This window comes from Malus sylvestris, chromosome 8 (genome assembly GCF_916048215.2).
Source record: "Malus sylvestris chromosome 8, drMalSylv7.2, whole genome shotgun sequence".
Lineage (NCBI taxonomy): Eukaryota > Viridiplantae > Streptophyta > Magnoliopsida > Rosales > Rosaceae > Malus > Malus sylvestris.
Window position 1 is genome coordinate 29,797,820 of NC_062267.1, and position 25,345 is coordinate 29,823,164.

At 38.3% G+C, this 25,345-nt stretch overlaps 5 protein-coding genes across 9 annotated transcripts; 4 read left to right on the forward strand and 1 right to left on the reverse strand.

The window, feature by feature from the left end:
* The first annotated feature begins 1,650 nt into the window (after window positions 1–1,650).
* LOC126632847 (uncharacterized) lies at window positions 1,651–4,558 on the forward strand. The gene is made up of 2 exons (XM_050303346.1): window positions 1,651–1,809; window positions 2,965–4,558. Exon 2 carries the CDS (start codon window positions 3,222–3,224, stop codon window positions 4,440–4,442), a length of 1,221 nt encoding a protein of 406 aa, XP_050159303.1. The 5' UTR covers window positions 1,651–1,809; window positions 2,965–3,221; the 3' UTR covers window positions 4,443–4,558.
* A 1,291-nt stretch (window positions 4,559–5,849) lies between these two features.
* LOC126632848 (uncharacterized protein At5g43822-like) lies at window positions 5,850–9,877 on the forward strand. 4 transcript variants are annotated; one of them, XM_050303347.1, is made up of 7 exons: window positions 5,850–5,988; window positions 6,618–6,842; window positions 7,047–7,165; window positions 7,832–8,014; window positions 8,344–8,372; window positions 8,928–8,992; window positions 9,233–9,877. In XM_050303347.1, the coding sequence occupies exons 2-7, from the start codon at window positions 6,711–6,713 to the stop codon at window positions 9,368–9,370; spliced, it is 666 nt and encodes a 221-aa protein (XP_050159304.1). In that variant the 5' UTR covers window positions 5,850–5,988; window positions 6,618–6,710; the 3' UTR covers window positions 9,371–9,877. The 4 variants fall into 4 exon arrangements, 3 of the variants coding, with proteins under 3 accessions (XP_050159304.1, XP_050159307.1, XP_050159306.1); XM_050303350.1 differs by having other exon boundaries at window positions 5,862–5,987; window positions 6,614–6,842; window positions 8,344–8,406; window positions 8,934–8,992; window positions 9,233–9,453; XR_007626846.1 differs by having other exon boundaries at window positions 5,863–5,987; window positions 6,614–6,842; window positions 8,344–8,406; window positions 8,702–8,992; window positions 9,233–9,315.
* Window positions 9,878–12,375: 2,498 nt separating this feature from the next.
* Window positions 12,376–20,878, forward strand: LOC126632849 (uncharacterized). Of its 2 annotated transcripts, XM_050303351.1 has the most exons (20): window positions 12,376–12,522; window positions 13,857–13,936; window positions 14,611–14,715; window positions 14,921–14,977; window positions 15,093–15,163; window positions 15,330–15,429; window positions 16,010–16,080; window positions 16,185–16,285; window positions 16,360–16,463; window positions 16,545–16,598; window positions 16,730–16,785; window positions 16,977–17,015; window positions 17,128–17,272; window positions 17,442–17,623; window positions 17,701–17,768; window positions 18,549–18,621; window positions 18,691–18,752; window positions 18,847–19,774; window positions 19,917–20,207; window positions 20,493–20,878. In XM_050303351.1, the coding sequence occupies exons 2-20, from the start codon at window positions 13,862–13,864 to the stop codon at window positions 20,767–20,769; spliced, it is 2,859 nt and encodes a 952-aa protein (XP_050159308.1). In that variant the 5' UTR covers window positions 12,376–12,522; window positions 13,857–13,861; the 3' UTR covers window positions 20,770–20,878. The 2 variants fall into 2 exon arrangements, with proteins under 2 accessions (XP_050159308.1, XP_050159309.1); XM_050303352.1 differs by lacking the exons at window positions 12,376–12,522; window positions 13,857–13,936 and having other exon boundaries at window positions 14,625–14,715; window positions 15,335–15,429.
* A 272-nt stretch (window positions 20,879–21,150) lies between these two features.
* LOC126632850 (mitogen-activated protein kinase kinase kinase 18-like) lies at window positions 21,151–22,892 on the forward strand. The gene has a single exon (XM_050303353.1). The coding sequence runs from the start codon at window positions 21,630–21,632 to the stop codon at window positions 22,680–22,682; it is 1,053 nt and encodes a 350-aa protein (XP_050159310.1). The 5' UTR covers window positions 21,151–21,629; the 3' UTR covers window positions 22,683–22,892.
* Window positions 22,893–23,409: 517 nt separating this feature from the next.
* Window positions 23,410–24,847, reverse strand: LOC126632851 (uncharacterized). The gene is made up of 4 exons (XM_050303354.1): window positions 24,725–24,847; window positions 24,126–24,206; window positions 23,803–24,023; window positions 23,410–23,622 (listed from the first exon to the last, which is right to left on the reverse strand). The coding sequence occupies exons 1-4, from the start codon at window positions 24,807–24,809 to the stop codon at window positions 23,527–23,529; spliced, it is 483 nt and encodes a 160-aa protein (XP_050159311.1). The 5' UTR covers window positions 24,810–24,847; the 3' UTR covers window positions 23,410–23,526.
* Between the last annotated feature and the right edge of the window lie 498 nt (window positions 24,848–25,345).

Here is a 25,345-nt window from a genome sequence, read left to right on the forward strand (position 1 = left end):
GATATTGAGTTCAAACCAAATTATTAGACCTACTGGTAAAACTCAAATTTTAGGTTCTAAACCTACCTCAACTTACTCAAACCCTTGAGACAAATATGAGTTAAAGCCTAAAACTCATTTATGAGGCAAATTTAGCTCATGATTCCTCTTAAGTTCTTGGGGATGCTTAACCATATATGTGTATTTTTTTAGGTTTATATTTATAAATTTATTGAATACAAAAAAAATTATTTTATGTATCTCATATTTTTTCGTAGAGTTGCATGAGTTTATAATTTAGTGATTTTTCAATATTTATCAGAATCTAAATATTTTTGAGTTAAAATGTTCATAATTAAATTAATAGTCTACATAATTTTTTTTAAAAATTATTTTAAGAAAAAAAATTATAAATTCATTCTTTAACCAAAGGTGTTACGTTTTTTTGACAAAAAAATGTGTAGAGGAGACTTGAGATCTACCGCCCAATTTCCTGAAGACATTGTCGTCAACAGAAAGAAAGATTAAAAAAAGCGGAGGCAGATTCTCTGCCCGTCTGTTTGGGTGTGATTTTTATTCATTCTTATTTTATATAGTTACTTAGATCACGTTAATATTTATATTAATTTTTTATAGAAATAATATAATAAAAAATAATAAGAATATAAATTATTAATATAACTTAACCGTGACCGTACAATTAAAAAAAAGATGAAAAGAACATCCAAACAAGACGAGGCAGACAATCTGCCTCCAAAAAAAACCCTCACCGTAAACGCCGCCACGAGACTGCCACGTAGGCTCGAGAAGAAGCCGAAGCAAGCCTATTCAGTTCTCGAACCATGAGGCTCGGACGACACAGCTGGAAACAGCCTGTCACCAACAAAGTCCCACTCACCTATTCCCCTAAGAGCAACTCCAGTGTAGGAGCCCTCCCCCCAGGCTATTCACTATTTAATCCACCCAATGAACAGTAATCGCATTTAATAAATAGTGCATTCCCCTGGCAATTGTCTTTTGCATCTCCACCCCTGCACTGAATAGCCGGGGCAATTGGCAATAAAATATTAGTATTTTTTTTATTTATAAAATAATACAAAATCATTTTTAATTGTTTTCCTTTTTCTTTTTTCCTATTCCTTTTCCATTTCATTTTTCCAAACTCAACCGACAACCATTCTCTCATTTTTTTCCAGAACACTCTTCATGTTTCCTAGCCCTCTGTCTCTCCTTTCTCTCTCTCTCTCTCTACGACGCAACCCCCCTCATTTCTGAAACCTCTCTCTCTCTTTAATCTCTCTCATTCTCTTGCATGCATCATCAGATCACAATTTTGGTGCCGAAATCGCATGCTCCGAATCTTCCGTCAGCTCCTTCTCCTCCTCCACCGTGACCACCGCTGGAGCTGGAGAGGATGGGATAGTGGACGAGATCGGCAAGATGTTGGAGGAGTTCGAGGCTCGACAGAAAAAAAAACATTAAAACAGGCGTCTGACGTCAGCTAACGTCAGACCCACCTCAGGCTCTCGGGCCGGCGAGAATCGACGGGCCTGGCGCTCGGGGGTGCTCGGGCTCCCTCGCCAGCCAACGCTGGACTTCCTCCCTCGGGCAATCAAGCCCTGTTCCAGAGCCTGTCCCTCGAGCAGGAGCTCCCGCTGGAGCTGCTCTAAAGTGCGCTCTCTCTCTCTCTCTCTCTCTCGCCCTCCTTCCCTTCTGTTTCCTTCTGTCTCCCCATCTCTTCCTCTCTCTCTGCAAGTTAGGGTTTTCTGATTTTTTTGTCCGATTCTGCAATTCTGGGTTCGGCTTCACCAGATCACGATTCTCGCCTCTGTAAGATCTCGATTGATCTCCCTTTTGCTTTAATTCGTACTAATTTTTGTTCTTGCTATAGTTTCTTGAATTTGGGGGTTTCTATCATCTTGGCTGCCCTATTTATGGTATTCTAAATTCTTCTAATTTTTCTGGGTGTAGTTATTTTATGGTCAATTTTGTTTTCTTGTAATATCTTCATGAAAGGATTTGGAATATAATGTCTGTGCAAGGTTTATTTTGAATTTTATTTTAATGTTTATGGACTGTTTGGTTGCTGAGAAATGGTAGGAATTGAAGAAAAACTAGATTATAAATTTAAACTGTATATTCCAGTTTTTGGGTCTTTTACAATGGATGTTAAATAAATGAATAACCTTATACTTCCTGGTTTGAGTTTTATTTGCTGATTGATCTTGTTTTTTTATTTTTTTTATTTTTTATGATTCGTTTGCGCGTCAATATAGCTCGATAGAATATCAGTAGCGTCCTAGAGTGAGATGCAATCCTGTGATTTTTGTCGGAGTATAAGCGTTTGAGCAAATGCTGTTTTGTTAGAATAGAGGTATTGTTGTTTGACTGATAATTTGTACGCTTTAAAAGCACATCAATCGCGCAAAAGTAGTTCTCAAAATGTCGAGGGAAGTATGTCGCGTAAACGATGTAAATTCCACCCCTGCTGCTTCTCTTTGAATCTGGAATCTACTGATCTCTCCTATTACAAAGAGTAGATATTTGAACGGGTGCACGCCCACTTTGACTTGGTCAAGTCATTGGTCAAGTGTGCGCTATTGATAATTTGTGGAATCTGGATGCAGAAAATTATCTGTTGTACTAATTTTTTCATGCAAAATTGGTACTTGCGAGATCTGACAAATTCGTAGAATCTGTAATCCCTTATTATTTGCCCCAAGTAAAAAGTAGTTTTCATGTTTCCTCTTTAAGTGTTCTGCACTTCTCCGTATGATGCTTTGACAATCTTACATGAGGCTGGTTATGTGTCACCTTTTTATCTTTTCTTTTGGGTATAAGAATTATAATTTTTATTGGTGCAGCTTGTTGTTTAATTAAAGTTTAAGTTATCTAAGTCCTGTTGATTATGACCATAACTTTTTATATTTTTTCAATCTTTGGAGATCCTTGTGTGATCATGGTTTTCTTCCATCTTTGTTGCAGTTGTGTGGGTCACGATATCAACCTAAGAGCCCAACATTGTTCAGATAGTGTTGGTGCTATATGGTTGTTCAGGGAATGTCTCGGAAACATCAACTTCAGTAATAGATATATCCATGAATTCGATGAGAATCTTCTGGTATTACTATTTAAACTGCTTTGGTAGTTTTCGTTAATTCTGAGAAGGAAGCGTTTACACTACCAGAGGATCATCGTATCCATGCTGGCAGATAGCATGCGTGGAATCTGTGCTTCGGGTAATGCCCCTGACGAGAATTGCTGCCGATACACTCGGTGTGTTGACCATATGTCTAGTTGCCCTCTTGACCCTTCTTGGTCTCTTCTGCATTATTTACCTGTTTTACTTTCGCTCTCGCATTCATAATCAGGGTTTTATTCAGCTGAGTTATTTCAGTGGCCCTTGGATTATCCGAATCACTTTCATCTTGTTTGCAATCTGGTGGGGTTTTGGTGAAGTTGTCCGTTTAAGTCTGTTGAGACGTCAGGGGAGAGTGTTGAACGCCCTTAACTTCAAATGGCAGGAGAATCTTTGCAAGTGTTACATTGTCTCAAACCTTGGGTTTGCGGAACCATGCCTATTCCTGACCCTTGTGTTCCTACTTCGTGCGCCTTTGCAGACAATGGAGTCAGGAATTCTAAGCCGAAAGTGGAATGGGAAAACAGCTGGTTACATTCTTTTCTTTTGCCTCCCATTGGTTGCTCTTCAGCTCTTTGTTATTTTAATTGGACCCGAACTCCACAAGAAAGACAGTTTACATAAATTGCCTGACTACTTCACAAGTACAGTGAACAAGACTGATCATGTTGCCTTCTGCACTTACCCTTTGCTGAGCACCATCGTGCTTGGGATTTTTGCAATCATTCTAACTGCCTACTTGTTTTGGCTTGGAAGGCGGATTTTAAAATTGGTCATCAACAAAGGTCTGCAGAAGAGAGTTTATACATTGATATTCTCGGTTTCAAGTTTCCTTCCGTTAAGAGTTACTTTGCTTGGTTTCTCTGTTTTATCTAAACCAGAGCACGTTCAGTTTGAAGTTCTTGCTTTCTTGGCGTTTCTTGCACTTTTATGTTGTGCTGGGGTGTGTATATGCATGCTTGTTTACTGCCCAGTTGCGGATTCTTTAGCCCTTGGGAGTTTACAGGACTTGGAGAGTAGGAGAGTTAATGATGATCAGAATGACACCATTTCTCTCATTGCTAACCAGAGTCATATGGAGGAAAGTTCTGGAATCAGCCCTTGTAGAGACTCCGATGTATCAGCCAAGCGTGGATCAATTTCTTTTCGTACTATGGAAAAGGAGGAGGGTTCTTCTAGGGTACCCTTCGTGGAACTGAGCCTCTTCTCTCCTAGTCGAGATGCATCACCCCCAGATTCGCCTCCGCTCCTTGGCTGGCCTATGCGTCCCCATCCATCGTCTCAGTCACCGGTCGTTCAAGTTCATCGAACCGCAGCTAGATAGAAGCATGTAGCCGCAACTGAATTCGCCTGGTCAATATCAATATCAATTTTGTGGTAAAGAAAAAACACTGATTGTAAAGGGTTTAGATTTTTGAATAAGGATTTTTATTCTTGGTTTGTTTTTTGTTTTTCTAGTTTTCTTCAGATTAGTGATGGGTTTTCGCTTGCTTGATCGAATGCATGTTATGATCTCTCTCTTATTCTCCTCTACTATTTTTTATAACCATCTTCTAGTTTCCTGCAAGTTCCAAGTTTGCATGAGATCTAATTGCCAACAGGATCCTCTCCGGATCCTTTTAGTGAGGATCCTGAGATCCGTAAATTGTGTTCGTTCATCGTATATCGTGCAGTCAGTTTTTGATAAGTACTGTTTATGTATTTTTAAATAAAAATATTTAAAATGATTTCTGACTGTACGATGTACGATAAACGGACATAATTCACGGATCTTCAGGATTCTCATTAAAAGGATTTGGCGAGGATCCGGACTCATCTAATTGTATTTTGATGTCGGATTTGACGCTTATCATTCTTCTATCTTTTTTGGCCGCTGCGTCATTGATTGGCACTTCGAAGCACAAACTGCGAAGTGAGTTGATGTAGAAGAGCAAGAAGTTACGGACGACATGGACAATTGCATTCCACAACCAACACTCCTGCAGTATTAAGATTAACCGCATTCAAAGAATCGGATTTCCACCACCAACGGAACAAAACTCGCTGTGGATGCGACATCGATCCCAACCTTCGGTGCAAAGAGTTGTGTTGCCAAAATCGAAATCAACGAGGGAACTGTCTTTGCAAATGCCAGCCCACATAACGAGTCATGAACTACCACTGACAAATCCGGATTCTCGTCGGATCCTCTTTGTGAGGATTTTGGAGATTCGTGAATTATATGCGTTCATCATACATCGTGCGATTAGAAATCATTTTAAATATTTTTATTTAAAATTAAATACAAACAATATCTGATAAAAATTGATTGCACAATATACAATGAATTGACATCATATATTGATCTTTCGGGATCCTCACCAAAAGGATCTGAGGAGTATCGTGTTGGACCACTGACCACCCCAATATAAATGGAACATGCCTTAATTGGTACAGTGTCTTAAGTTTTTACTCTTGATGCTAATTGAGGTACCACTAAAGTAGAGACGGTGGCCTTTGGGTGTAACAAACAAAATTAAAAACTCTTTGGCCCTTAAAGATTGAGGGGGAGTTATACATATATTCGATTCACGAATTTATGTTTATAATTGACATGGTTTATATATAAATTACTATTGAAATTAATTAATATTAAAATTGTTTACTTAATCCGTTGTAAAAAAATAGATAAATAGTTCATAATACTTTACCGAATCTTAGTTTGTTGACTATATAATCTCATATTTTAATTCCATAAATAAGGAAAACTTATATAACGGGAGAAGAAACCCGTGCAGTCTTTCAGAAAACTGAAACCCGAAGCTCAGGCAGTGTTACTCTGAAAACCCACGTTAGCTATCGTTTCAGTGTTGCAACAACTCACTCTTGAGGTTAGGGTTCGTCTTTACCACGTCCTTTTCCCTCTCTGTTTAATTGGATTTTGTTCATTTGATCGTGGGTCTTGGGTTTTGGCTGTTTTGGAATATTTTTCTTGGGTTTTCTGTTTTTCTTCCAAGTTTGTTAATTTCATAATTTTTGTTGAATTTTGTTGTCAAATTCATTCAGTTGGATGCATTTTATTGAATTGGTTTCTCTGTTTCTGTGACATACTTTGAATTGGATTGGGTTTGTTCAATTGTGCATGTTTCTTCAGTTCCTATTTTCTGCATTTGTCTAGAATATTAGTGCAATAATATACTTGCAATTTACTTGAGAGTACAAGCGATATTCTACTCTAATCTACACTAAGGGGGGGAGTGTTTGAACCCGAGACATAGTGGGTTAAAGAAGAAAGCCTTAATCTCTAGGGCAATCCACCACTTGCCACTTGCAGTGTACTCGAACATCCAAAGTTAAATCTGAAATGGAGTTTGAAAACTCTTCAGTTCATTTCCCATACACTTTGCACTAGTTCCTTTTTGTTCTCTTTTAATTTTAGAATCGATTCTGCTTTACCGCTAGTTTTGTGATTTTTTGGTGTGCTGTTCTAATCTTGTGCTATATTACTGTGTTGTGGTAGTGAAATTTAAGCTCCTCTTAGTCCTAGTTTGGATTCGACTACCCTGTTTTGAGTCTGTCTCTGGCTCTCTCTGTGGAGTTTGGTGTCGTGGGGATGGAGGCCATGGTGAAGAAGTATCAGCAGAGGTTCAGGAAGGTGAGGGATGAGATGGACAGCTGGGCCGTGCTTCAGTCTCGCTTGATTTCGCAGTTCAGGAACGCCTCCTCCATCGTCCAGAGGTTGCAGGTCTCGACCCCCCCCCTTCTCATCCAATTGCTTTTTCCATATGCCACAGTAATTCTTTATCTATTATTTAAACAAACAAACAAACCCCACTAAAAACCATTTCTTAACATGCCTTTATTAATTTACAACTTGGGTTTCATTTCTTAATTTGGCTATGCTAATTTACAAGTTGTGTCTGTTTGTGTGTGTGTTTTTTTTTCTCAGGTGCTTCAAGATTCCAAGAATTACGGCTGTTTGAAAGATGTTGTCAGCATTGAAGAGGCACTACTGGCAAAGCAAATGGACTCGTTGCAAAACATCTTGCTCTCCATGAAGAAAACCATGTAATTTTCCTCTTTTTATTTCTCTCTTTCTTTCTTGTAATTGAAATTTATTTATAGTAGCTAATTTTGTGTGAGCTACAATTGTATCCATTTTAGTCCTAAACCATGATAATTCCAATTGAAAGCATAGCAGCCGGTGCTTATTTGCATATTAATTATTGTTAGTAGTCATTTTATAGATTAGAGTGCATCCGGCGTGTTGTGTGACCGTTGTAGGCCACTAAAGCTCAAGGGAAAATTTTATAGGACGGCAATAAGGCCGGCGATGCTGTATGGCACAGAATGTTGGGCGGTGAAGCATCAACACGTACACAAAATGGGTTTGGACATGTGCAAAGAAGGCCTACTGACGCTTCGGTTCGAAGATGTGACTACGGGATAGAGGTTCAGGGCCGAAGGGGTAGAGGAAGACCTAGGAAGACTTTGGAAGAGACCTTAAGAAAAGACTTAGAGTACTTGGATCTAACGGAGGACATGACACAAAACCGAGCGCAATGGCGTTCTAGGATTCATATAGCCGACCCCACTTAGTGGGAAAAGGCTTTGTTGTTGTTGTTGTTGTTGTAGTCATTTTATAGATTAGTATTTCAATTTTTATAATGATTATTTAGCATTTTTTAGGTGGAAAACGGGGGAAATTTTTTGAATTTCTGTTATTAATTTCAGGGAAGAGTTTCATGTTATTGTATTGTCTCTCGGGAAGATTCATCGCGATGGTGGGCAGATGGCAAAAGGCGGTGGTTCTAGTCAGTTGAGTGTAAAACAACTGCAGCAACGAGTTGGTGTAAAACCCAGTCTTGCGGATTGCTTGGATGGGCTTATGCTTCTTCAGGACATGCATTGCTCTGAGTATGCAACTTTTATATGTCTTAAATGATAAATTGTTGTGTGTTAGCTTTGAGATATCAAATCTGGTATTGCCAGATTTCATTCCTATAAATTCGGCGACTTAGTGGTAATTAGGTGTTCTAGAAAGTTCATCTAAATTCTTGCAAAAGTATCTGGTCCTCTCCTGCACACGCACGCACACACACGCATATGCACACGCCCACTCCCACGCGCACGCACACACGCACCAATGTAACTAAACCTTTTTTTCTAGTTATATATGGGTCGACACTCGACATCACGTTAACCTAGTTTGTGAATATTTTTCTTTTTTCCCCTTCCGTTATCAGGTACCTTTTGAAGTCATCATTGGTTACAGGTACAGCACTCTCACAACTTACCTTGAAACCCAGGTGTGCGAAGTACTTATCTTCTGACCGTAACTGATATTTTACCTTCCTGATTGTTTAGGAACTTGATCCTTTCGAATGTGAAGAGAGTCTGTTCTAGTTTGGAAGGTGTTATGTAATACAACTTACTCTTATTCTTCTTTAACGTATAACATCGAGGGAGAATGAACTGTTAATACCAAAAGCCATCTATTTTGAGATTCTACTCCCTTGCTGGCACCCTTTTTTTATTTATCTACTTGTTTCTATAACTTGAATTTCTCATTTTCTGAGCTTCGACTCTATCTTTTCCGGGCAGGGGTTTTGGGTGCTGAGATTAGCAGACTGAACCATATTTCAACCTCCAGTGTGCTATAACCTTTTATTTTACGGTTACACATCTACTATAAATTTGATACAGTTTGGAGCTTAGGTGCAATCTGCAGATGTGCCAGCCATTTCTTATCGTGGTTATATTTCCGCATATTTCTTTCTTCTTTAAGAATTAAGTTTATGTACTTGATGTTCGTTCATCAATTTCCCAGTGCCAGCAATTTGGGTGCGCTCCAGCAGCTCTTGGTTGATCAGCCTAACATCCCCAGGGAGGAAGGTAAGATACCAATCATCTATAACCTTCGTGATCCCATCATCCATGTGATTAAAACATCCTGATTTCTATTTATCTCATTATGTTTTCTCGTCTATAATTATTTACTTTGTGTATTTGTCCTTTCCATATTGTTTATTTTTTTATGTAGTCGTCATTTCTTTCAACTTTAACTCATGACACTGAAGTACTAAAATCATGCTCTCACAGTCTCACTGGTACCTTTTCTTTTTCTTTTTGCAGTCCAATTCATCTTCGATATCATATTTGCCGAAGACATTTGTTGACATTCGCTGGAACATTGGCTGCAAGCTTTCCGAGCTCTGGACGAGAGCAGTTTGGAAAACAGAAACCTCTTGGTTTTGTTTGAATCGTGAGTGATGACAGTTGGATGCTTGTGCTCTGGTGCTGAGATTGAGAGAGGTGCCTGCAACATTTGATGCATATAAACGCAAAAGAGAGAATTCATTGCAAACTTGAATGTACCAGTGTATTCATGGAAGTGATGCAGCGGAAGGTGGGGATGTGGAAGGGATCCTCCCGAGACCTCACTGTCCGGAGCTCAAGAACCAGACAATCCGGACCACTCATATTGAATCTGATGGTCCACATTAACTCATTCCGCTGATGTATCTCACACAAGTCAAAAGCTACGATCTCTCTTTCACACAAACCAAGGATAAGAATTTCCTGATTCTTAGGCTCGGACAGTAAAGTCTGAAGGGGATTCAAACGAGAATTTGAGAATTACTGTTGCAGGTTTAACCTTATACTTCCTGATTCAAACGAGAATTTGAGAATTACTTTGGAGTAAAAATATAAAGAATTCACTGGGATTCTATGCCCCCCATTTACAGAAATGAAAGTTACTGATTTTTTTAAGACAAACATTTTAAACTACAACTTATTCAAACCTGAATGCAAAAGAGCGAACACACTGCTATGACAAAAAAACCTTAAGTCGCTTCTCTTAGTTTGTAATTTCTTGATTATTCGGATCGGAATTTTCGTTTGATACAACAATATTCTACAAGGGAGAAATTCTACTGTACGAATTAGGACTTTGAAATACGCATCTTCCACTTTTATTCCCAGAGCTCACTGACCATACTCCGATCCCACACCAGTCACTCTTGACTCTCATACATCGCGGCAAAACAAAACAAAATAAATTTTAATTAAGCACATTACTTTCCCAACAACAAAAGAATATTTAAGCACATTGAATATTTAAGCGCATTGTTAAGTTTTCTCTTTCCATTACAAGATTTTAAACATCTACAAAATCTAAACTACATATCAACAAAATTTTCTTGGTCAACAAAAAGAAAGTGAAAAAACCAAAAATTAACATGTCAATGAAACTTAAAAAAAAATAACCAAAATAAAAGTTAGGAGCAATATAGTAAATTAAACAATTTTTTTTATTTATTTTGTTTCAAAGCTTACAGCTAGGTAACCATATCAATTGCTACAATTTTCTCTTTCACGTTTTTTTTTTTCCAAATAAAATAAACTTTTAGTGACGAAATAATTGTCAAAATACAATCGCTAAAGATGTGAGCAACCTCATCAAATCGTTTGAAGGTTGCCACATAAAAGTTTTAGCTTTTATATTTTATCTTTTTAGTACCACCTAATCACGTTGTGCACTCTTGTTTAGTTTATTTAAAATTCAAATTTATTCTCACTTTTACACATCAATCGCATTTTATGACTTCGTCACCCTTTGAGCTCCGGATGTCGGCCAGCACATCACGTTCCAAACAGACACGTGAACATTCCATGTTGGAATGTGTCAATTCGGTAAACATTATTTTTAATATTTTAATACTAAAGATGTTTTCATCAATTTACCCCTCTGAACTTGTAAGGATTGACCAATTCTCCCCCTCAACTTTAATTTTGGCCAATTTTCCCCCATCAACTCTCATAATTAATCAATTTGCACATTACTATTAATTTTTTTTAATTTTTCATATATTCTTCCGTTCCGTTAAGTAGGTAACGTATTATCCACATGACCACCTTTAAAGGGTAAAAAAAATCATTTCCATACACCTTCCATCTACTTCCTTTTCTTCACCCACACTCTGTACTCCCGAGATTCTTCTCTGTTAGAGAAGCATCTCAGTTCTTTAACTCCCAAGACTGCCCTTCAATCACCACCCTCCCCGATGAGGAGTGGATGGTACTCTCTCTCTCTCGCTCTCTTACCCTTCAATTTCTTCAAATTGTTACTGAAATTAGTTACCGAACTAGGTCCGTGTAGCAAGCCCTAGAAGATTTTAACTCCGGCAAGGATTCCGGGTCGGATCTCACCAAGCTTCTATCCGACTGCTTCGCCGCATTCAAAGACAATGCTCGGTACAGGGACGACATCAGATTTCTCAAGATTTGGTTCCTCTATGTATGTATTAATACACTCCCTCTCTAATTTCTGACATTTTTTCATACATTTTGCTTGTGTATTTTTTATGGGTCAATTTATTTTTTTTTACTTTCAATTTTGGTTTTTGTTTAGTTGCTTTGATTATGTTAATAAACATCAAATTTGGTACATTTTTTGGGTTAAAATTTTGAGGAGGTTGTTTAGTTTGTTTGTCAATGTGATTGACATGAAACATTAATTATTTGTCTTTGTGGATTTGCAGATGGATACCAGTGAAGATTTCGAAAGCGTTTTTCTGGAAATGTTGCACGGGGAGATTTGTGTTGGCCACTCTTTGCTTTATGTCTGGTACGCGACCTTTCTCGAAGCCAAAGAGAAATTGGACCTCGACCAGTAGCGACGCAGCGACTACACCCCAGAAGTGAACGCGGATCTACGAGCTCAGATCTCTCCCGCTGTTTCTTTAGGTGTTCACCGGAAAATCGTGCCGGTGGAGCACCTGTGGAACCAGCACCCGCTCGGCTTGGAGAAAAGGCTCGACTTGGAGAAAAGGAAGAAGAAGAGAAAGTTCGAAGAAAAGGAAGAAGATCGAAGGAGTAGAGAAAATGACTTTTTTGGCCTTTAAAAGCAGTCCTGCGGATAACTTTTAATTTACTTAACGAAAAAGTAGATGAAGATTAAAAAATTTAACAATAGGATGCAAATTGATTAATTATGAGAGTTGATGATAGAAATTGATCAAAATTAAAATTGATGGGGAAAATTGATCAATTTTTATAAATTCAAAGGATAAATTGATGAATACCGCAACACTAAAAGGAACACTAAAATGTTAATCCGTCAAACGAAAGTAAACATTCTTCAACTTAAGATAACATAAAATAGAAAGAAAACCTGACACACAGAGACACGTGTCACCAACCAACTTGACAGAAGAGAAAACTGTAAATTGAAAATTAGATAGCGTATGGATAAAAGAAGTATATGGACATGCATACCGGTCAAAGGGTCGGCCTTCTGAATGATCAAAACATTCAGCATTATTCACCAACTCTATATCTCTCTCTCTCTCCTGTAATCTGCGGGAGTTTGCTGTCTCTGTGAACCCAGTTGGTTGGAGTTGCAGTCTGATAACTGTCGGGTATGAATTATTTACACCAGTTGATATTTTTGTTGGGTGAGTGAGATCAGATGTATATGCAGTGAAATGGGTCATCAAGATTTCTCTTCTTATTGTGACATAAGTTCTAATACATATTGTGATTGCGTGAATGTAGAGATAGATTATGAATCATTTGAGATCTGGAAGATCTTTCTTAATAGACTTTGTATTACTTGAAGAACAAGTTTCTCTCCTCCTTATTACTATAAATAAAGGCACAAAGACTGAGGAATTATCGCACAATTTCTCAAGCCAATTCTCCAATCTCTTCCTCTCCATGCCGTACCCTCAGTTACATATAGGCCACAACACTTCTTGATTTTTTTTATTTTGTATTTTTGTTTGTTTCGCGAATTGTCTGAATTGTAAATGTCAATAATCCTGCGGAATCAGAAAGCAATATGTTGGAAAAATATGGAGTGACGTGCGACGCAGCTATACCGAAAATTTCATAAAATAAGAATACGAAACGGGGATTAAAATACGACTAGTTTATAATTAATATTACATATATTAAAAACAATACTTCAAATTTATAATATGACAAAATGCTCGTGTTCATCGAATTCATTCACTAAACATAATAATTAAACAAGAAAACTAATGAAAAGGGCTTGAAAACTTTGAGTTTTAATGATAAGGACAAAATAAAGGGTAAAGTGAATAGTACCAGGATTGACTTTTTAGTGTAAAAATGTGGTTTTTCGTTAAAATGAACAGTACTTGGTGCTTTTCGTTAAAGTTCCCTTAGGAAAGATCACAACCTCTAATTGGAGAGAAAGAGAACTAAAGAGTAGGTCAGAAAACTTTAGGTTTTAGAAGTTTCAATATTTACAAAATTGCCTCAAAATTTCTTTTACATTTACAAAAATCCCTTGTCATGTCTTGACCATGTCTGAAGTCTAAACCGTGTTTGGAGCGTGTTTGAGGCGTGTCAGGGTATCTGCCACTCGGACACTTCGAGGTTTCAGAGTGTCCGTGTAGTGTAACATAAGCATTGCAAAGTGATTAATGTGGATCCTACAGTGATTCAAAACATGACTATCTGGGTTACCACTATAATTTTGATAATCTCGCAGAGAATTCTCGAAAATTATATGCAGTAGTTTTGTTTATTTGGTGGATGAGAGGATGGAAAAGGGCATTTTCTTTGGTTACCAACTTATCGGAGTAAAATGGTTGCTGTAATTTCAATACTTGTGTTGATGTTCTTAACTTCCAGTAAACTGATGGAACATGATAAGAGGAAGAACATTATTAATTAACTTTGTAACTGCGTTCTGCCCGATTAAGTAATGTTTTGTTTAATACAGGAAGTATGCTTGAGAAGAAGATGTTCGAGAATGAGTTTGCTGAAAGAGATAACGAGCATTCCGATTCTTCACTTGAAAAGGTAGGCTCAATCAAGATTATATACTCTTAAATGTGAGAAGTAACTGATGAAATTGAGGTTCCACCATAAAACCAATTGGCAATATGGGGAGTAGCCCAATACCATATAAGCACATAGCAAACCTTGTCCCTCACAGATATAGGACAACTCTCAACAGTAACCTGACAGCATTTCCTTTTTGTTTGAAACAAGTAAAGGTTTCGAGATTTAACTCGGTGTTTATAATCTTCGAAAGATGAATTTCGGGTACTTGTTTGGATAATTACCGACTTTGCATACTCTTTCGAAAAGCCTGTGACTACTAACTTGTGCTGAATATGTCTTAGAGGGCCTTAGTTTCACCATCACTGTTTCTTATGCGTCTTAGAGGAGACGGAAACGTTGCAACATTTGATATAATGATAATATGATATTGAAGACTCACTGTGTTCATGCCTCTACTTTATATATGAAAATTGAAGAAAATGCTTAGAATCTGTCACTGGGGAATTCTGGTTTCGCCAATAAAAATAGTGGTTTTTGGATTACTTAACATAGTCCGCATGATGTAATTTTAAGATCTGACAAGTGACCTAAGACTGTTGAATCGTTGATTGAAATTTGTTTGAGACTTGAAAGATTTTTGCCTTTTGGTGCTCTCTAATATGTATTTTCTTTTGTTTATCTGGATTAAGGTTGACCCTGGGAAGCCTGCATCACTGACATGGCAACGAAAATTAAACAGCACGGGCGACGCACCTTTGCCATTCAATCTATATTTAAAAGAGATCATTCACTTGGTAAGTTTGAAACATAGTATGTATGAAGTTTGAAGTACACCATATATGAAAATGAACAAATGACGTATCGACTGGAGATATTTCGCATAAAGTTTTGGTCATAGGCCTTGGTGATGCAGCATATGACTGACTGCAATTTTAGTATCTGACCTTTACCTTCTCTTATTGTTTCTGTCAACAATATTGCTTGTTTTGTTTTTGGTAGGCTCCAATAGGTATTCGGCTATGGCGTCATCTACGAGAAGAAGCTGCTAAGGGAAGGGTAATCTTCTTAATGTTAAATGAGCTTAGTTACTTTGATGATTGCTTATTTTAGGGGATCCATCTAATTGAATTTCTTCCTAACACGGATGAACCTGTTTATATTTTATCTGCAGGAGGGCTTCATTAATCCATTTGTTAAGCACCATTTGACATCTAATCATGGTGTCCCACTTGGTGGAATTGGGTAACTCATCAATCTCTCTCTCTCTCTCTCTCTCTCTCTCTCTCTCTCTCTCTCTCTCTCTATCTATACGTATATATATCTTACTAAGAAGTATAACCAATTGCATAGTATATAATCCTTTTGTTACCAATTGCATGGTATATAATCCTTTTGTTTGCTTTCTTAGGGCAGGAAGCATCGGAAGAAGTTATAGTGGTGATTTTCAGCGGTGGCAGCTCTTCCCTGGAAGATGTGAAGAGAAACCTGTTTTAGCAGATCAATTTTCTGTAAGTTAATTCTTATAGAAAGAAAAATAGAAAATTACATAAGTTTATTGCCTGCCATCTCAAGGCATTTCTTTGCTAATGCTTTCAACAATCAGAAGTCAGATAATATACACATCCTCTTGCGAAGAATTATGTACTTAATGCAGTGCAACACTCCAGAAGCGGAATACATCTCCTCATGTGTTAGAGACTGATGATCTCGCAAAAGAGTCTACAGTTGTTCTCTACAGTTGTTCAGTTTAAGTGTGCGGAAGAACCTGCAAATTTAAGTCCATGATTTCTTTTAGAATCTTTGACAAAAATCAATAGTTGTACGTCATTACATAACCTTCATTTGTTTTTCCTTTAGTTATAAGATGCATAAATGTCTGATACAATCTCAATAGACGTACTTTTAGCTTCGCTCTTCTCCCTTCTAGAACCTTCTGATAATATTTCATCATCATTTTAACCAAATAGTTTGCATTAGCCTTTCTTATTACACTTTTTTTTAGATGATGTAAAACGTATTACACTTTTTTTTTTTAGATGATGTAAAAGTTTCTTTCCTTAGTTAAACTGGATACAAATGCTGTGCCAGGTATTTGTTTCCCGCACAAATGGTGAAAAATACTCTACTGTGCTCTGTCCGAGGATCCCAGACGTTCTGAAGTAAGTTCCTAGACATGAAACAAGACAATTTGTTTACTTTTCGTTATAATAAGGAACCCCTATGAATGAATGAATGAATTTACTGATATTGTGTGCATGAACAGAGAAAGTCAAGTTTCAGGGATTGGATCTTGGGACTGGAATCTGAACGGGGATAATTCTACATATCATGCCCTTTTTCCAAGGGCTTGGTCTGTTTACGACGGTAACATACATTGAATGTTATACATATGAGTGGTACTATGTCCTTCATGGGTCATATTTTTCTCTTTGATACAGGTGAACCTGATCCAGCTCTCAAAATAGTCTGTCGTCAAATTTCGCCTTTTATTCCCCATAATTACAAGGAGAGCAGCCTACCTGTTTCAGTTTTTACTTACACGGTAAGAATGATTCTGTGAGAAATATGTTTTCATAAAATCCGGCGCAGCTGTATTGGAGTTTTAGTTTTTCTCTCTTTTCAGATATATAATTCTGGGAAGACTGCAGCTGATGTCACACTGCTTTTCACTTGGGCAGTAAGTCCTTTTTGTTTAAAATATTTTCTCCGTCTCTTTTTGTATGTTTTCTTGGCAATCTTGAATCGAAGACTTATCCCATGAGAAGCCATTACAACTAATTCGAAATTATTTTGGCATGTTCCATTCAGAATTCTGTTGGAGGGATTTCTGAACTTTCTGGTCATCACTCCAATTCAAGAGCAGTGTAAGATCTTGTCCTTAGCTTGACTTCTCGTCGGATTTTCTAACATAAACCTTTGAATTTTTTCTTTTGAGAATCAAACCTTTGACTTTTGATATAACAACAAATGTATATCTGCTTGTGCCCTTACGAAAGATTGCTTATCACCATACTTGCAAATTATTCTAACTCTCAGTATCATTTAACATCTTTAGGATGAAGGATGGCGTGCATGGCGTACTTCTACATCACAAGTAAGTTTCCTTTCTTGGTATAGATGGAAAAAGATTCTTGGAATCGTTTCCTCAATTTATGATGTGTTTGTTATTTTTCTCTACATGTAACAATCATTATTTGCAAATACAGGACTGCAAATGGGCTGCCCCCAGTGACATTTGCAATAGCAGCACAGGAGACTGATGGTGTTCACGTATCAGAGTGCCCTTGCTTTGTGATTTCTGGCGACTCCAAAGGTATCACAGCTAAGAACATGTGGAGTGAGATAAAAGAGGTCAGTAGATTATGCTAACATTTTCATGTCATAGAAGTGTCTTCAGCTTGCTTTATTTTGATTGTCGCAAGAAAGTAATTTACAAGGGTCGGAGACCCATTTTATTTTGGTATATTTGAACTATTCTTATTCTTCATAAAACTTGATACTTGTGCCTCTTTTGTTACAGCATGGATCCTTTGACAGTCTTAATTCTGCAGAAACGCCATTACCTTCCGAACCCGGATCATCTATTGGGGCAGCCATTGCTGCGTCTGTGGCAGTTCCACCTGATGGAGTACGCACTGTAACATTTTCATTGGCATGGGATTGCCCAGAAGTAAAATTTATGGGTGGGAAGACGTATCACAGGTGGGTGGAGAAACACTTGGGTGAAAAATATGATACAGTGGAACAGTATTTAAATGCTGCAATTTTTTTATGAACAGGCGGTACTCTAAGTCCTATGGCAAACTTGGGGATGCAGCTGCAAATATTGCTCATGATGCTATTCTTGGTAATGGTTGATTTCATAAACTTCATGTTGGTGATTTTTTTTAGATTATTTGTTTGGTAGTCAAAGTTGGGCCGTTACCCCTTAACATATTGTGGTCAGCGTAAATCACATGACAGTTCTTTGTCATTTTTGTGCCATTAGAGAAGACAATAATTTTCATCGACGATGATATTCATTCCTCCACTTCGGGATAGCTGAGTTGAGTTCAGAATCTTCATTTGAAACATGATACATGACACCTAGTTTTGCCAATGAGATTGTAAATTTGATGGTTAATGCACTCTTACAGAATCCTTGAGTCGTCATCCAAGCCTAAGGGTGCGTCTGTGCGAGGGACTTTGAAGTTCCATGGAACTTCGGCTAAATTAGTTTGGATGGACTGTGAAAATGATTAGTGCTATACATCTAATAGAACTTTCAAATGACACCTTGAAGGTCCTTTGTTTAGTGTCTTTGTAAGCATTTTTAGTGTTCTAAAGTAGCTTTCTAGTGTCGGAGTAGTTCATTGGTTTTTTCAAGAACAAAGTCTAAAGTTCTTTGGGACTTTGAAAGTCCCTCATCCAAACATATCATAAAGGAACATTGGTCCAAGTTACTGTGTTCTTTAAACTAGGAAATGGTCACATAGTATATTATCGTCTGATCATAAGAAAGAGTGTGAAACTTTCCCATTCCTTTAACTAGGAAACCCTAATTCACCGTTTCTTTGTTATATTATCTATTGATTGTGATCGGTGGCCTTACATCCTTTGTTTTTGTTCTATTTTCCATGAAATATAGAGCATCACCATTGGGAATCCCAGATTGAAGCATGGCAAAGACCAGTTCTTGAGGACAAGAGACTTCCTGAATGGTGAGTTTAGATGTCTAAACTGATTCACGTACATGTCAGATTTCTAAGATTTGTCAAGGTTCTCTGCAGGTACCCTGTCACTCTGTTCAATGAGCTCTACATTCTGAATTCTGGGGGCACAGTTTGGACAGGTATTTGTTAAGTTTGAATTTTTTTTGCGGGGAAATTTGACAATTATATTGAAACATTAGTTCATCTTTTCTTTTCATATAAATTGTTTTGCAGATGGAGCACCGCCAGTCCATAGCTTATCGAGCATTGGGGAAAGGAAGTTTTCCTTGGATAAGTCATCATTAGGTTTGAAAAGCGTCATTGACGCATCCCAACAAAATGATACTGCTATTGACATTCTTGGAAGGATGACATCAATACTTGAGCAAGTTCACACTCCCATAGCATCAAACTCTGCGTTTGGAACAAATCTCCTTCAGGAGGGAGAAGAAAACATTGGCCAATTTCTCTGTCTTGAAGGAATTGAATATCATATGTGGAACAGTTACGATGTCCATTTCTACTCTTCGTTTGCACTAGTCATGCTATTCCCAAAACTTGAGCTCAGCATCCAACGGGACTTTGCGGCAGCAGTAATGATGCACGACCCCTCTAAGATGAGACTTCTATCTGATGGAAAATGGGTCCAAAGAAAGGTTCTTGGAGCTGTTCCTCATGATATCGGCCTCCATGACCCCTGGTTTGAAGTAAATGCGTATAACCTGTATAACACGGATAGGTGGAAAGACTTGAATCCTAAGTTTGTTCTCCAAGTCTACAGGGATGTGGTTGCCACTGGTGATAAGAAATTTGCAGAAGCCGTTTGGCCCGCTGTTTATGTTGCAATGGCTTATATGGAACAATTTGATAAGGATGGCGATGGAATGGTTGAGAGTGATGGCTCCCCAGATCAGACTTATGATACGTGGTCGGTCTCTGGTGTGGGTGCATATAGTGGTGGGCTGTGGGTAGCAGCATTGCAGGCTGCATCAGCCATGGCACGAGAAGTAGGTGACAAGGGTTCAGAGGTTTATTTTTGGCACAAGTATCAGAAGGCAAAATCTGTGTATGCGAAATTATGGAATGGATCTTACTTTAATTATGACAACAGTGGTCAAACATCAAGTTCCTCAATCCAAGCTGATCAACTGGCCGGACAATGGTCTGTTGTGACTCAACTGACATCTTAGATATTTTGAATGTCATCTATTCATGCCAATCAAAAGATTTCTTTCACAAAATTATCAGTCTGATCTATGTAGTTATGGCGATGAAATAGAACTTACTATCTTGCTACTTTGTAGGTATGCAAGAGCATCCGGTCTGTTGCCAATTGTTGATGAAGACAAGGCACGGAGTGCACTGGCAATGGTTTATAATTACAATGTCCAAAAGTTTAAGGATGGGAGACAAGGAGCAGTTAATGGGATGCTACCCGATGGAAAGGTTGACATGTCATCAATGCAGTCAAGAGAAATATGGTCTGGAGTTACATACGCTGTAGCTGCAACGATGATTCAGGAAGATATGGTTGATATAGGATTTCATACTGCGGCTGGAGTCTATGAAGCTGCATGGTCCAAAGAAGGTCTTGGGTGAGTTAACTTTATTATCCCTAACCTGCAAGCTATGTTTGGACATAAAATATCTGTGTAAAGTGTATGTCGGGTGTTAGCTTAAACAAATGCCAATACATGACTTCTTTTCCTAGTTTCTGAGATGCAACCATACTGACGATTGTCGACAACCTCATCGAAGGGATATGATCCGTTAAATGTTGACTCACTCACTGTCAATTTCTCGTTAACTCAACCTATTGATGTATATGTTATCTGCTCTCCGTTTCTCGCTTCCTAACTCCTTCATTATTTTATCAACAGATACTCTTTTCAGACTCCCGAAGCTTGGACCACCAGCGGAGAATTCAGATCTTTAACTTACATGCGCCCTCTGGCCATTTGGTCAATGCAGTGGGCATTATCAAAACCACCGCTGTTCAAGCAGGAGACGGAGTTAGAAGCAGCTGAAGTTTCTTCGTTTAGGCACGAGGCTGGATTCTCGAAAGTTGCTCAGCTTCTAAAGTTGCCGGAAGACAATTCATCAAGAAGTATTTTGCAGACTGTTTTCGATTATACTTGCAAGAGGATGTGGTTATGAGTGAAATTTCTACCCATATATAACAATATCAAATCTCCATTTTGTAATAAATTGATGTATATACCACGGTGATGTTGGACATTCACTAAGAAAACCAATTTGGTTAGAAGTGGTTATTTGTTTCTATTTTTAGAAACGACATTCTAAACTACTATAATCTATTAATCCGCAGGGACAGAATTCGAACTTGAGAGAAATGAACGGCAAGAAATTCAGTGTCTCAATAGCCATTCTTTGTTCTGTCTGAGCAAACATGAATTAGATTGTAGTTTCTGCCACGTGGCAGGTACCCATAGGACTCGAGGGCGTTCCACAAGGCTAGGATGGCCAACCGTTTTTTTCCTCCCCCATCAGACCATAAAAATTCCAAATTCCTCCTCAAATTTTCATTTCCTTTTCCTGGCCATAATTTTGTATCTGGGAAAAAGGAGATCATCAAAGTTTTCTGCTTTGTAAAAACTTCAGGAGAAATCCCCTGCTGCTAGAGCGGTTTTCCGTGCGAAGGGGAAACCGCTCTACCATCATTATAGTTTTTTCTTGCACTTTGTTTAATTTCTTTGGAAACTCTGATTACCATCAAAGTAAGAGAGTAATTCTGTCATTGAAGTTTCAGTTTAATCCTAAAAATAACTCCTCGTTTTGTTTATGTTTCCGATTTTGATTCAATCTGGAACTGTTGGCAAGTTTTTTTTCCATCAACCTGTTTTCTTTTTTTTCCCTTTTTTTCAAATCCTCTATAAATACATCGGTCTTCGATATCATACAATTCATGGTGTTTTTCTCTGCATGCTTTTAGAGGCACCAGAAGCATCATGTTTTGAGTTGGGTATTCTTGCCCGATTCAAAATATCAAAGAAGAAATGGCTGCGAATCCTGATCAGTGCACATCTCCTCTGCCGGGTGAGTGGATGAAGGGAAAAATGGTCGGTTCTGGTTCTTATGGGAGTGTTCATCTGGCCATGAACAAAGCCACAGGAGCGCTTTTCGTTGTGAAATCTGCTCAGTCTAGGGATGGAGCTGAGGCTCTTGAGAACGAGGTTAAGATTCTCGAGAGTATGAATTCCCCACATGTTGTTAAATGTATGGGGAGGGAAAATGGTGAAGGGAAATGCACTAATGTGTTCATGGAGTACATGGCAGGGGGTAGTTTGTCAGATGTGATGCAGATATTTGGCGGGGCGTTGGAGGAAGAAGTGGTTCGGTTGTACACAAGGGAGATTCTTCACGGCCTCAAGTATCTTCATGAAAGTGGGATTGTGCATTGTGACCTCAAGTGCAGCAATGTGCTCTTGGGATCCTCCGGGAATGTCAAGTTGGCGGATTTTGGCTTCGCAAAGAGGCTAAAAGCCTCAAAGGCTGACGGGGTTTCAGTGCAGCACTCTTTGCAATGTATTGGCGGGACTCCATTGTGGATGGCTCCTGAAGTTTTGAGAAACGAAGGGCTAGATTTTGCTTCGGATATCTGGTCATTGGGATGCACGGTGATTGAAATGCTTACCGGGAGGCCTCCTTGGGGCAATGAGATTTGGAATCCGGTTGCTGCTGTTTTGAAGATTGCTTGTGGCAATGAGAAGCCTCAGTTCCCGCAAAAGCTTTCGGACGAAGGGTTGGATTTCTTAGCAAGATGCTTGGAGAGAGACCCCAAAAGGAGGTGGTCTGCTAAGGAGTTGCTCAACCATCCATTTGTGTCTGGAAACTCGATGCAATTTTCAAGAAATGGTGCGGCCTACTCACCAGCGAGCACATTAGACATTGGACTTTACGAAGAGGGTTCTGATTGTTCAGATCAGGGATTTGAGAGCTGCGATCGCGATGAGTTCCCCAGCAGCCCAAGTAGAAACCCTTTTTCAAGAAGGCAGCAGATATCTGAGAATCACTTGGAGTCGTCAGGAAATTGGATTACTGTTAGGTAAATGATTACGAGATCACATCACCACAGCGGAAGAAGTAAAACACAATTTGTACATGATCAGAATTTTGTGAAAATATGTAGAGACAGCTAGCCAGTAGCTAGAAAAAGACAGGTTGTCTGTTTTTCCATGATAGTTATTTTTGTGGAGGTATCTCCTGTCTTTGTTTGTACACCCATAGATTTGCAAGCAAAATATTCAGTTTAATTTCAATCACTCTTCATGTAACTTGCTCTCAGCCGTCTTCCAATCGGTTTGATTCCACAGCGTTTGAAAGTTAACTTGAGAAAACGCGTCTCCGATGCTCGTTTAGAGAGGTTTAGGGTTGCTTAATTTCGAAACAGTTTGTACATAACATAGTTGTAAACAAAGAATTTGAATTATTGTTCAGAATTTCTTCCTGCTCACAGTTCCTTCTCGTCTCATCTCATTTAGTTAAAAGACAGAATTCAAGTTTCATGAAGTCATAAAATTTCTTGTCAAATATGACGCCAACTAGTTTTTGGGCTCTTCACAAATAAGTCCATCCAGTCTCCCTTTCATAGTCGAAAACAGTTCAAGGAACCGGTATAAAAAAACTTAATCGCCAAACTTAAACTGTTATTGAACTCAGTGTTAACAGTTGATATGTGAGTATATCATATGCTCAAACTCTTCCACTATATATCCAGCAAATAGTTACAAAAATCATTATTTATGAGCATGAATACACGAAACAAGCATCGTTCGATCAAGTTCAAATAAGAAGAGGTACTACTACTTATATGAAGATTTATTTAAAGAAATCCTTCCCCCAAAAATAGACCACTAATTCACTATCTTGACAGGCACAGGAAGCAGTGCTTAGTTAAGCACTCAACATGCCGGAGTTGTTCTTGCACTCGTACAGCTTATCCATGTACCACTGACACTTGCTGATATCACTTACAAACTCGTCGATGCACTGCACAAAGGTGTTCATATAATAATTTCCCCAAAAAAAACCCAAAGGTCATCGTATAAGTAGTTTTCAGGTTCCAAAAAAAAAAAAAAAAAAAAAAGTGAAAACGAAATGATTATCAAACAGTCCCTGACTTTCACAATAAATCTTGGGGAAAATAATAAAAGGAAAAGGATTGCATACATCTTGAAATGCCTTGGAGTGATTACTGCAGGCATCTGAACCACTGATACTGCTAGTGCTAGCCATGGTTTCTGGTACTGGTGCAGCAGCAGGACGAGCAGGAACCGCAGGAGTAGGAGAAGCAGCAGCGGCAGCTTCATTTCGAATAGTGACGCGGCGAGGACCCATCAAAGCATCCACAGCCCTGTGTGCCACGGCATCTCCAATCCCCAAAGCCATACCTGCATGCAACAAGACCAATTCGAATGATTGTATTTTATAATGTACAATAATTATAAGCAACCAAACGAACAAAAACATTATCTATCCACGTACTTACGTACCCTGAACAAATCCTGAAAACATAGATCCACCACGGCCAGTCGGAGCTGGAGCTGGAGATGGAGAGCAACGAGCTTCATAAACTGCATGGCAACACATAACAATCCAATTATAGGTGGAAAGGAGAACATTGCATCAGCCGGTTCTGATGTACTTTTAAAATGACTAAAACCGCTTTTAGAGGATTACTTGAAAGTCTTGATTATGGATGTAAAACTATTTAGAAAACTTTTTGCAGTTATGCATGAGTAAGATGATATAGGAAGGATTTTGATATGATATGTGTGGCACTTCTATGAATTATGATGAACCTCGCTTCCTTCATTACTTGAAGAAATTGGCTTCCTTCATTACTTGAAGAAATTCGTTTGGAGATACATCTCTATAAAGTGCTTTTATTGGAAGCGCTTCTAATCAGGTTTGACAAAAAAAGTTAAAAAGTGCTTTTGAGTTCTAGAAAAGTACTTCAAATGCTTTCTAGGAAGCAAAATTTCAATGTGCTTTTAATTGTAGCTTTTAATAAAAGTGTTTATGAGCAGAAGTGCTTTTGAAAGAAGCAGTTTGAAACACGTCCGATAATATATGTTTCACAAGTACGTACAAGGCTGAGGGGGAGGGTTGCGTGCTGGTGCATGACGACGGGGAGCTGCGCGGGCAGATCGACCTCGTGAGCTTCGGCGAGGCATGGAAGCAAGCAAATTGGCGAATATCTGGAAGAAGAGGTTTTTACTCGATGTAGTTCCAGGTGCTTTTTTTGTGTTTTGACGTGTGTGTATATATATATACACACACGATCAGAGCTAACTTTTTGTCCAAGTTTTATTTTTTGGTGGAGTCGGAAACTTGTCAAAGAGAAGGGTCATTCAGAAATGCCCTCCCAGCCGAAATGGCTGGAGATTGTTAAGTTTTCTGGATTATATGGGTCATTTCCTTTTCCTTTTAAAAAAAATAATAATCAAACTGGATTATGGATCAGTCCGGTTGATTGTTTATCCGAATTTTAAGAAATTCCTTGCACATATAAAAAGAGCATGCATGTTGCGTTGTACAAGAAGAAAATTGGTCAGTCTCTAGTGTAAAGAACCAGAATAATTTGTATGATACGATTATACGATTATGCCTTTTTGATAGTGTTTAGTATCAATAGTGTTGGAAAATAAAAGGGAAAGTATTTTAGGATTTGATTTAATTAGTGATTTTATATGGTTTAATTAAGGTTTTG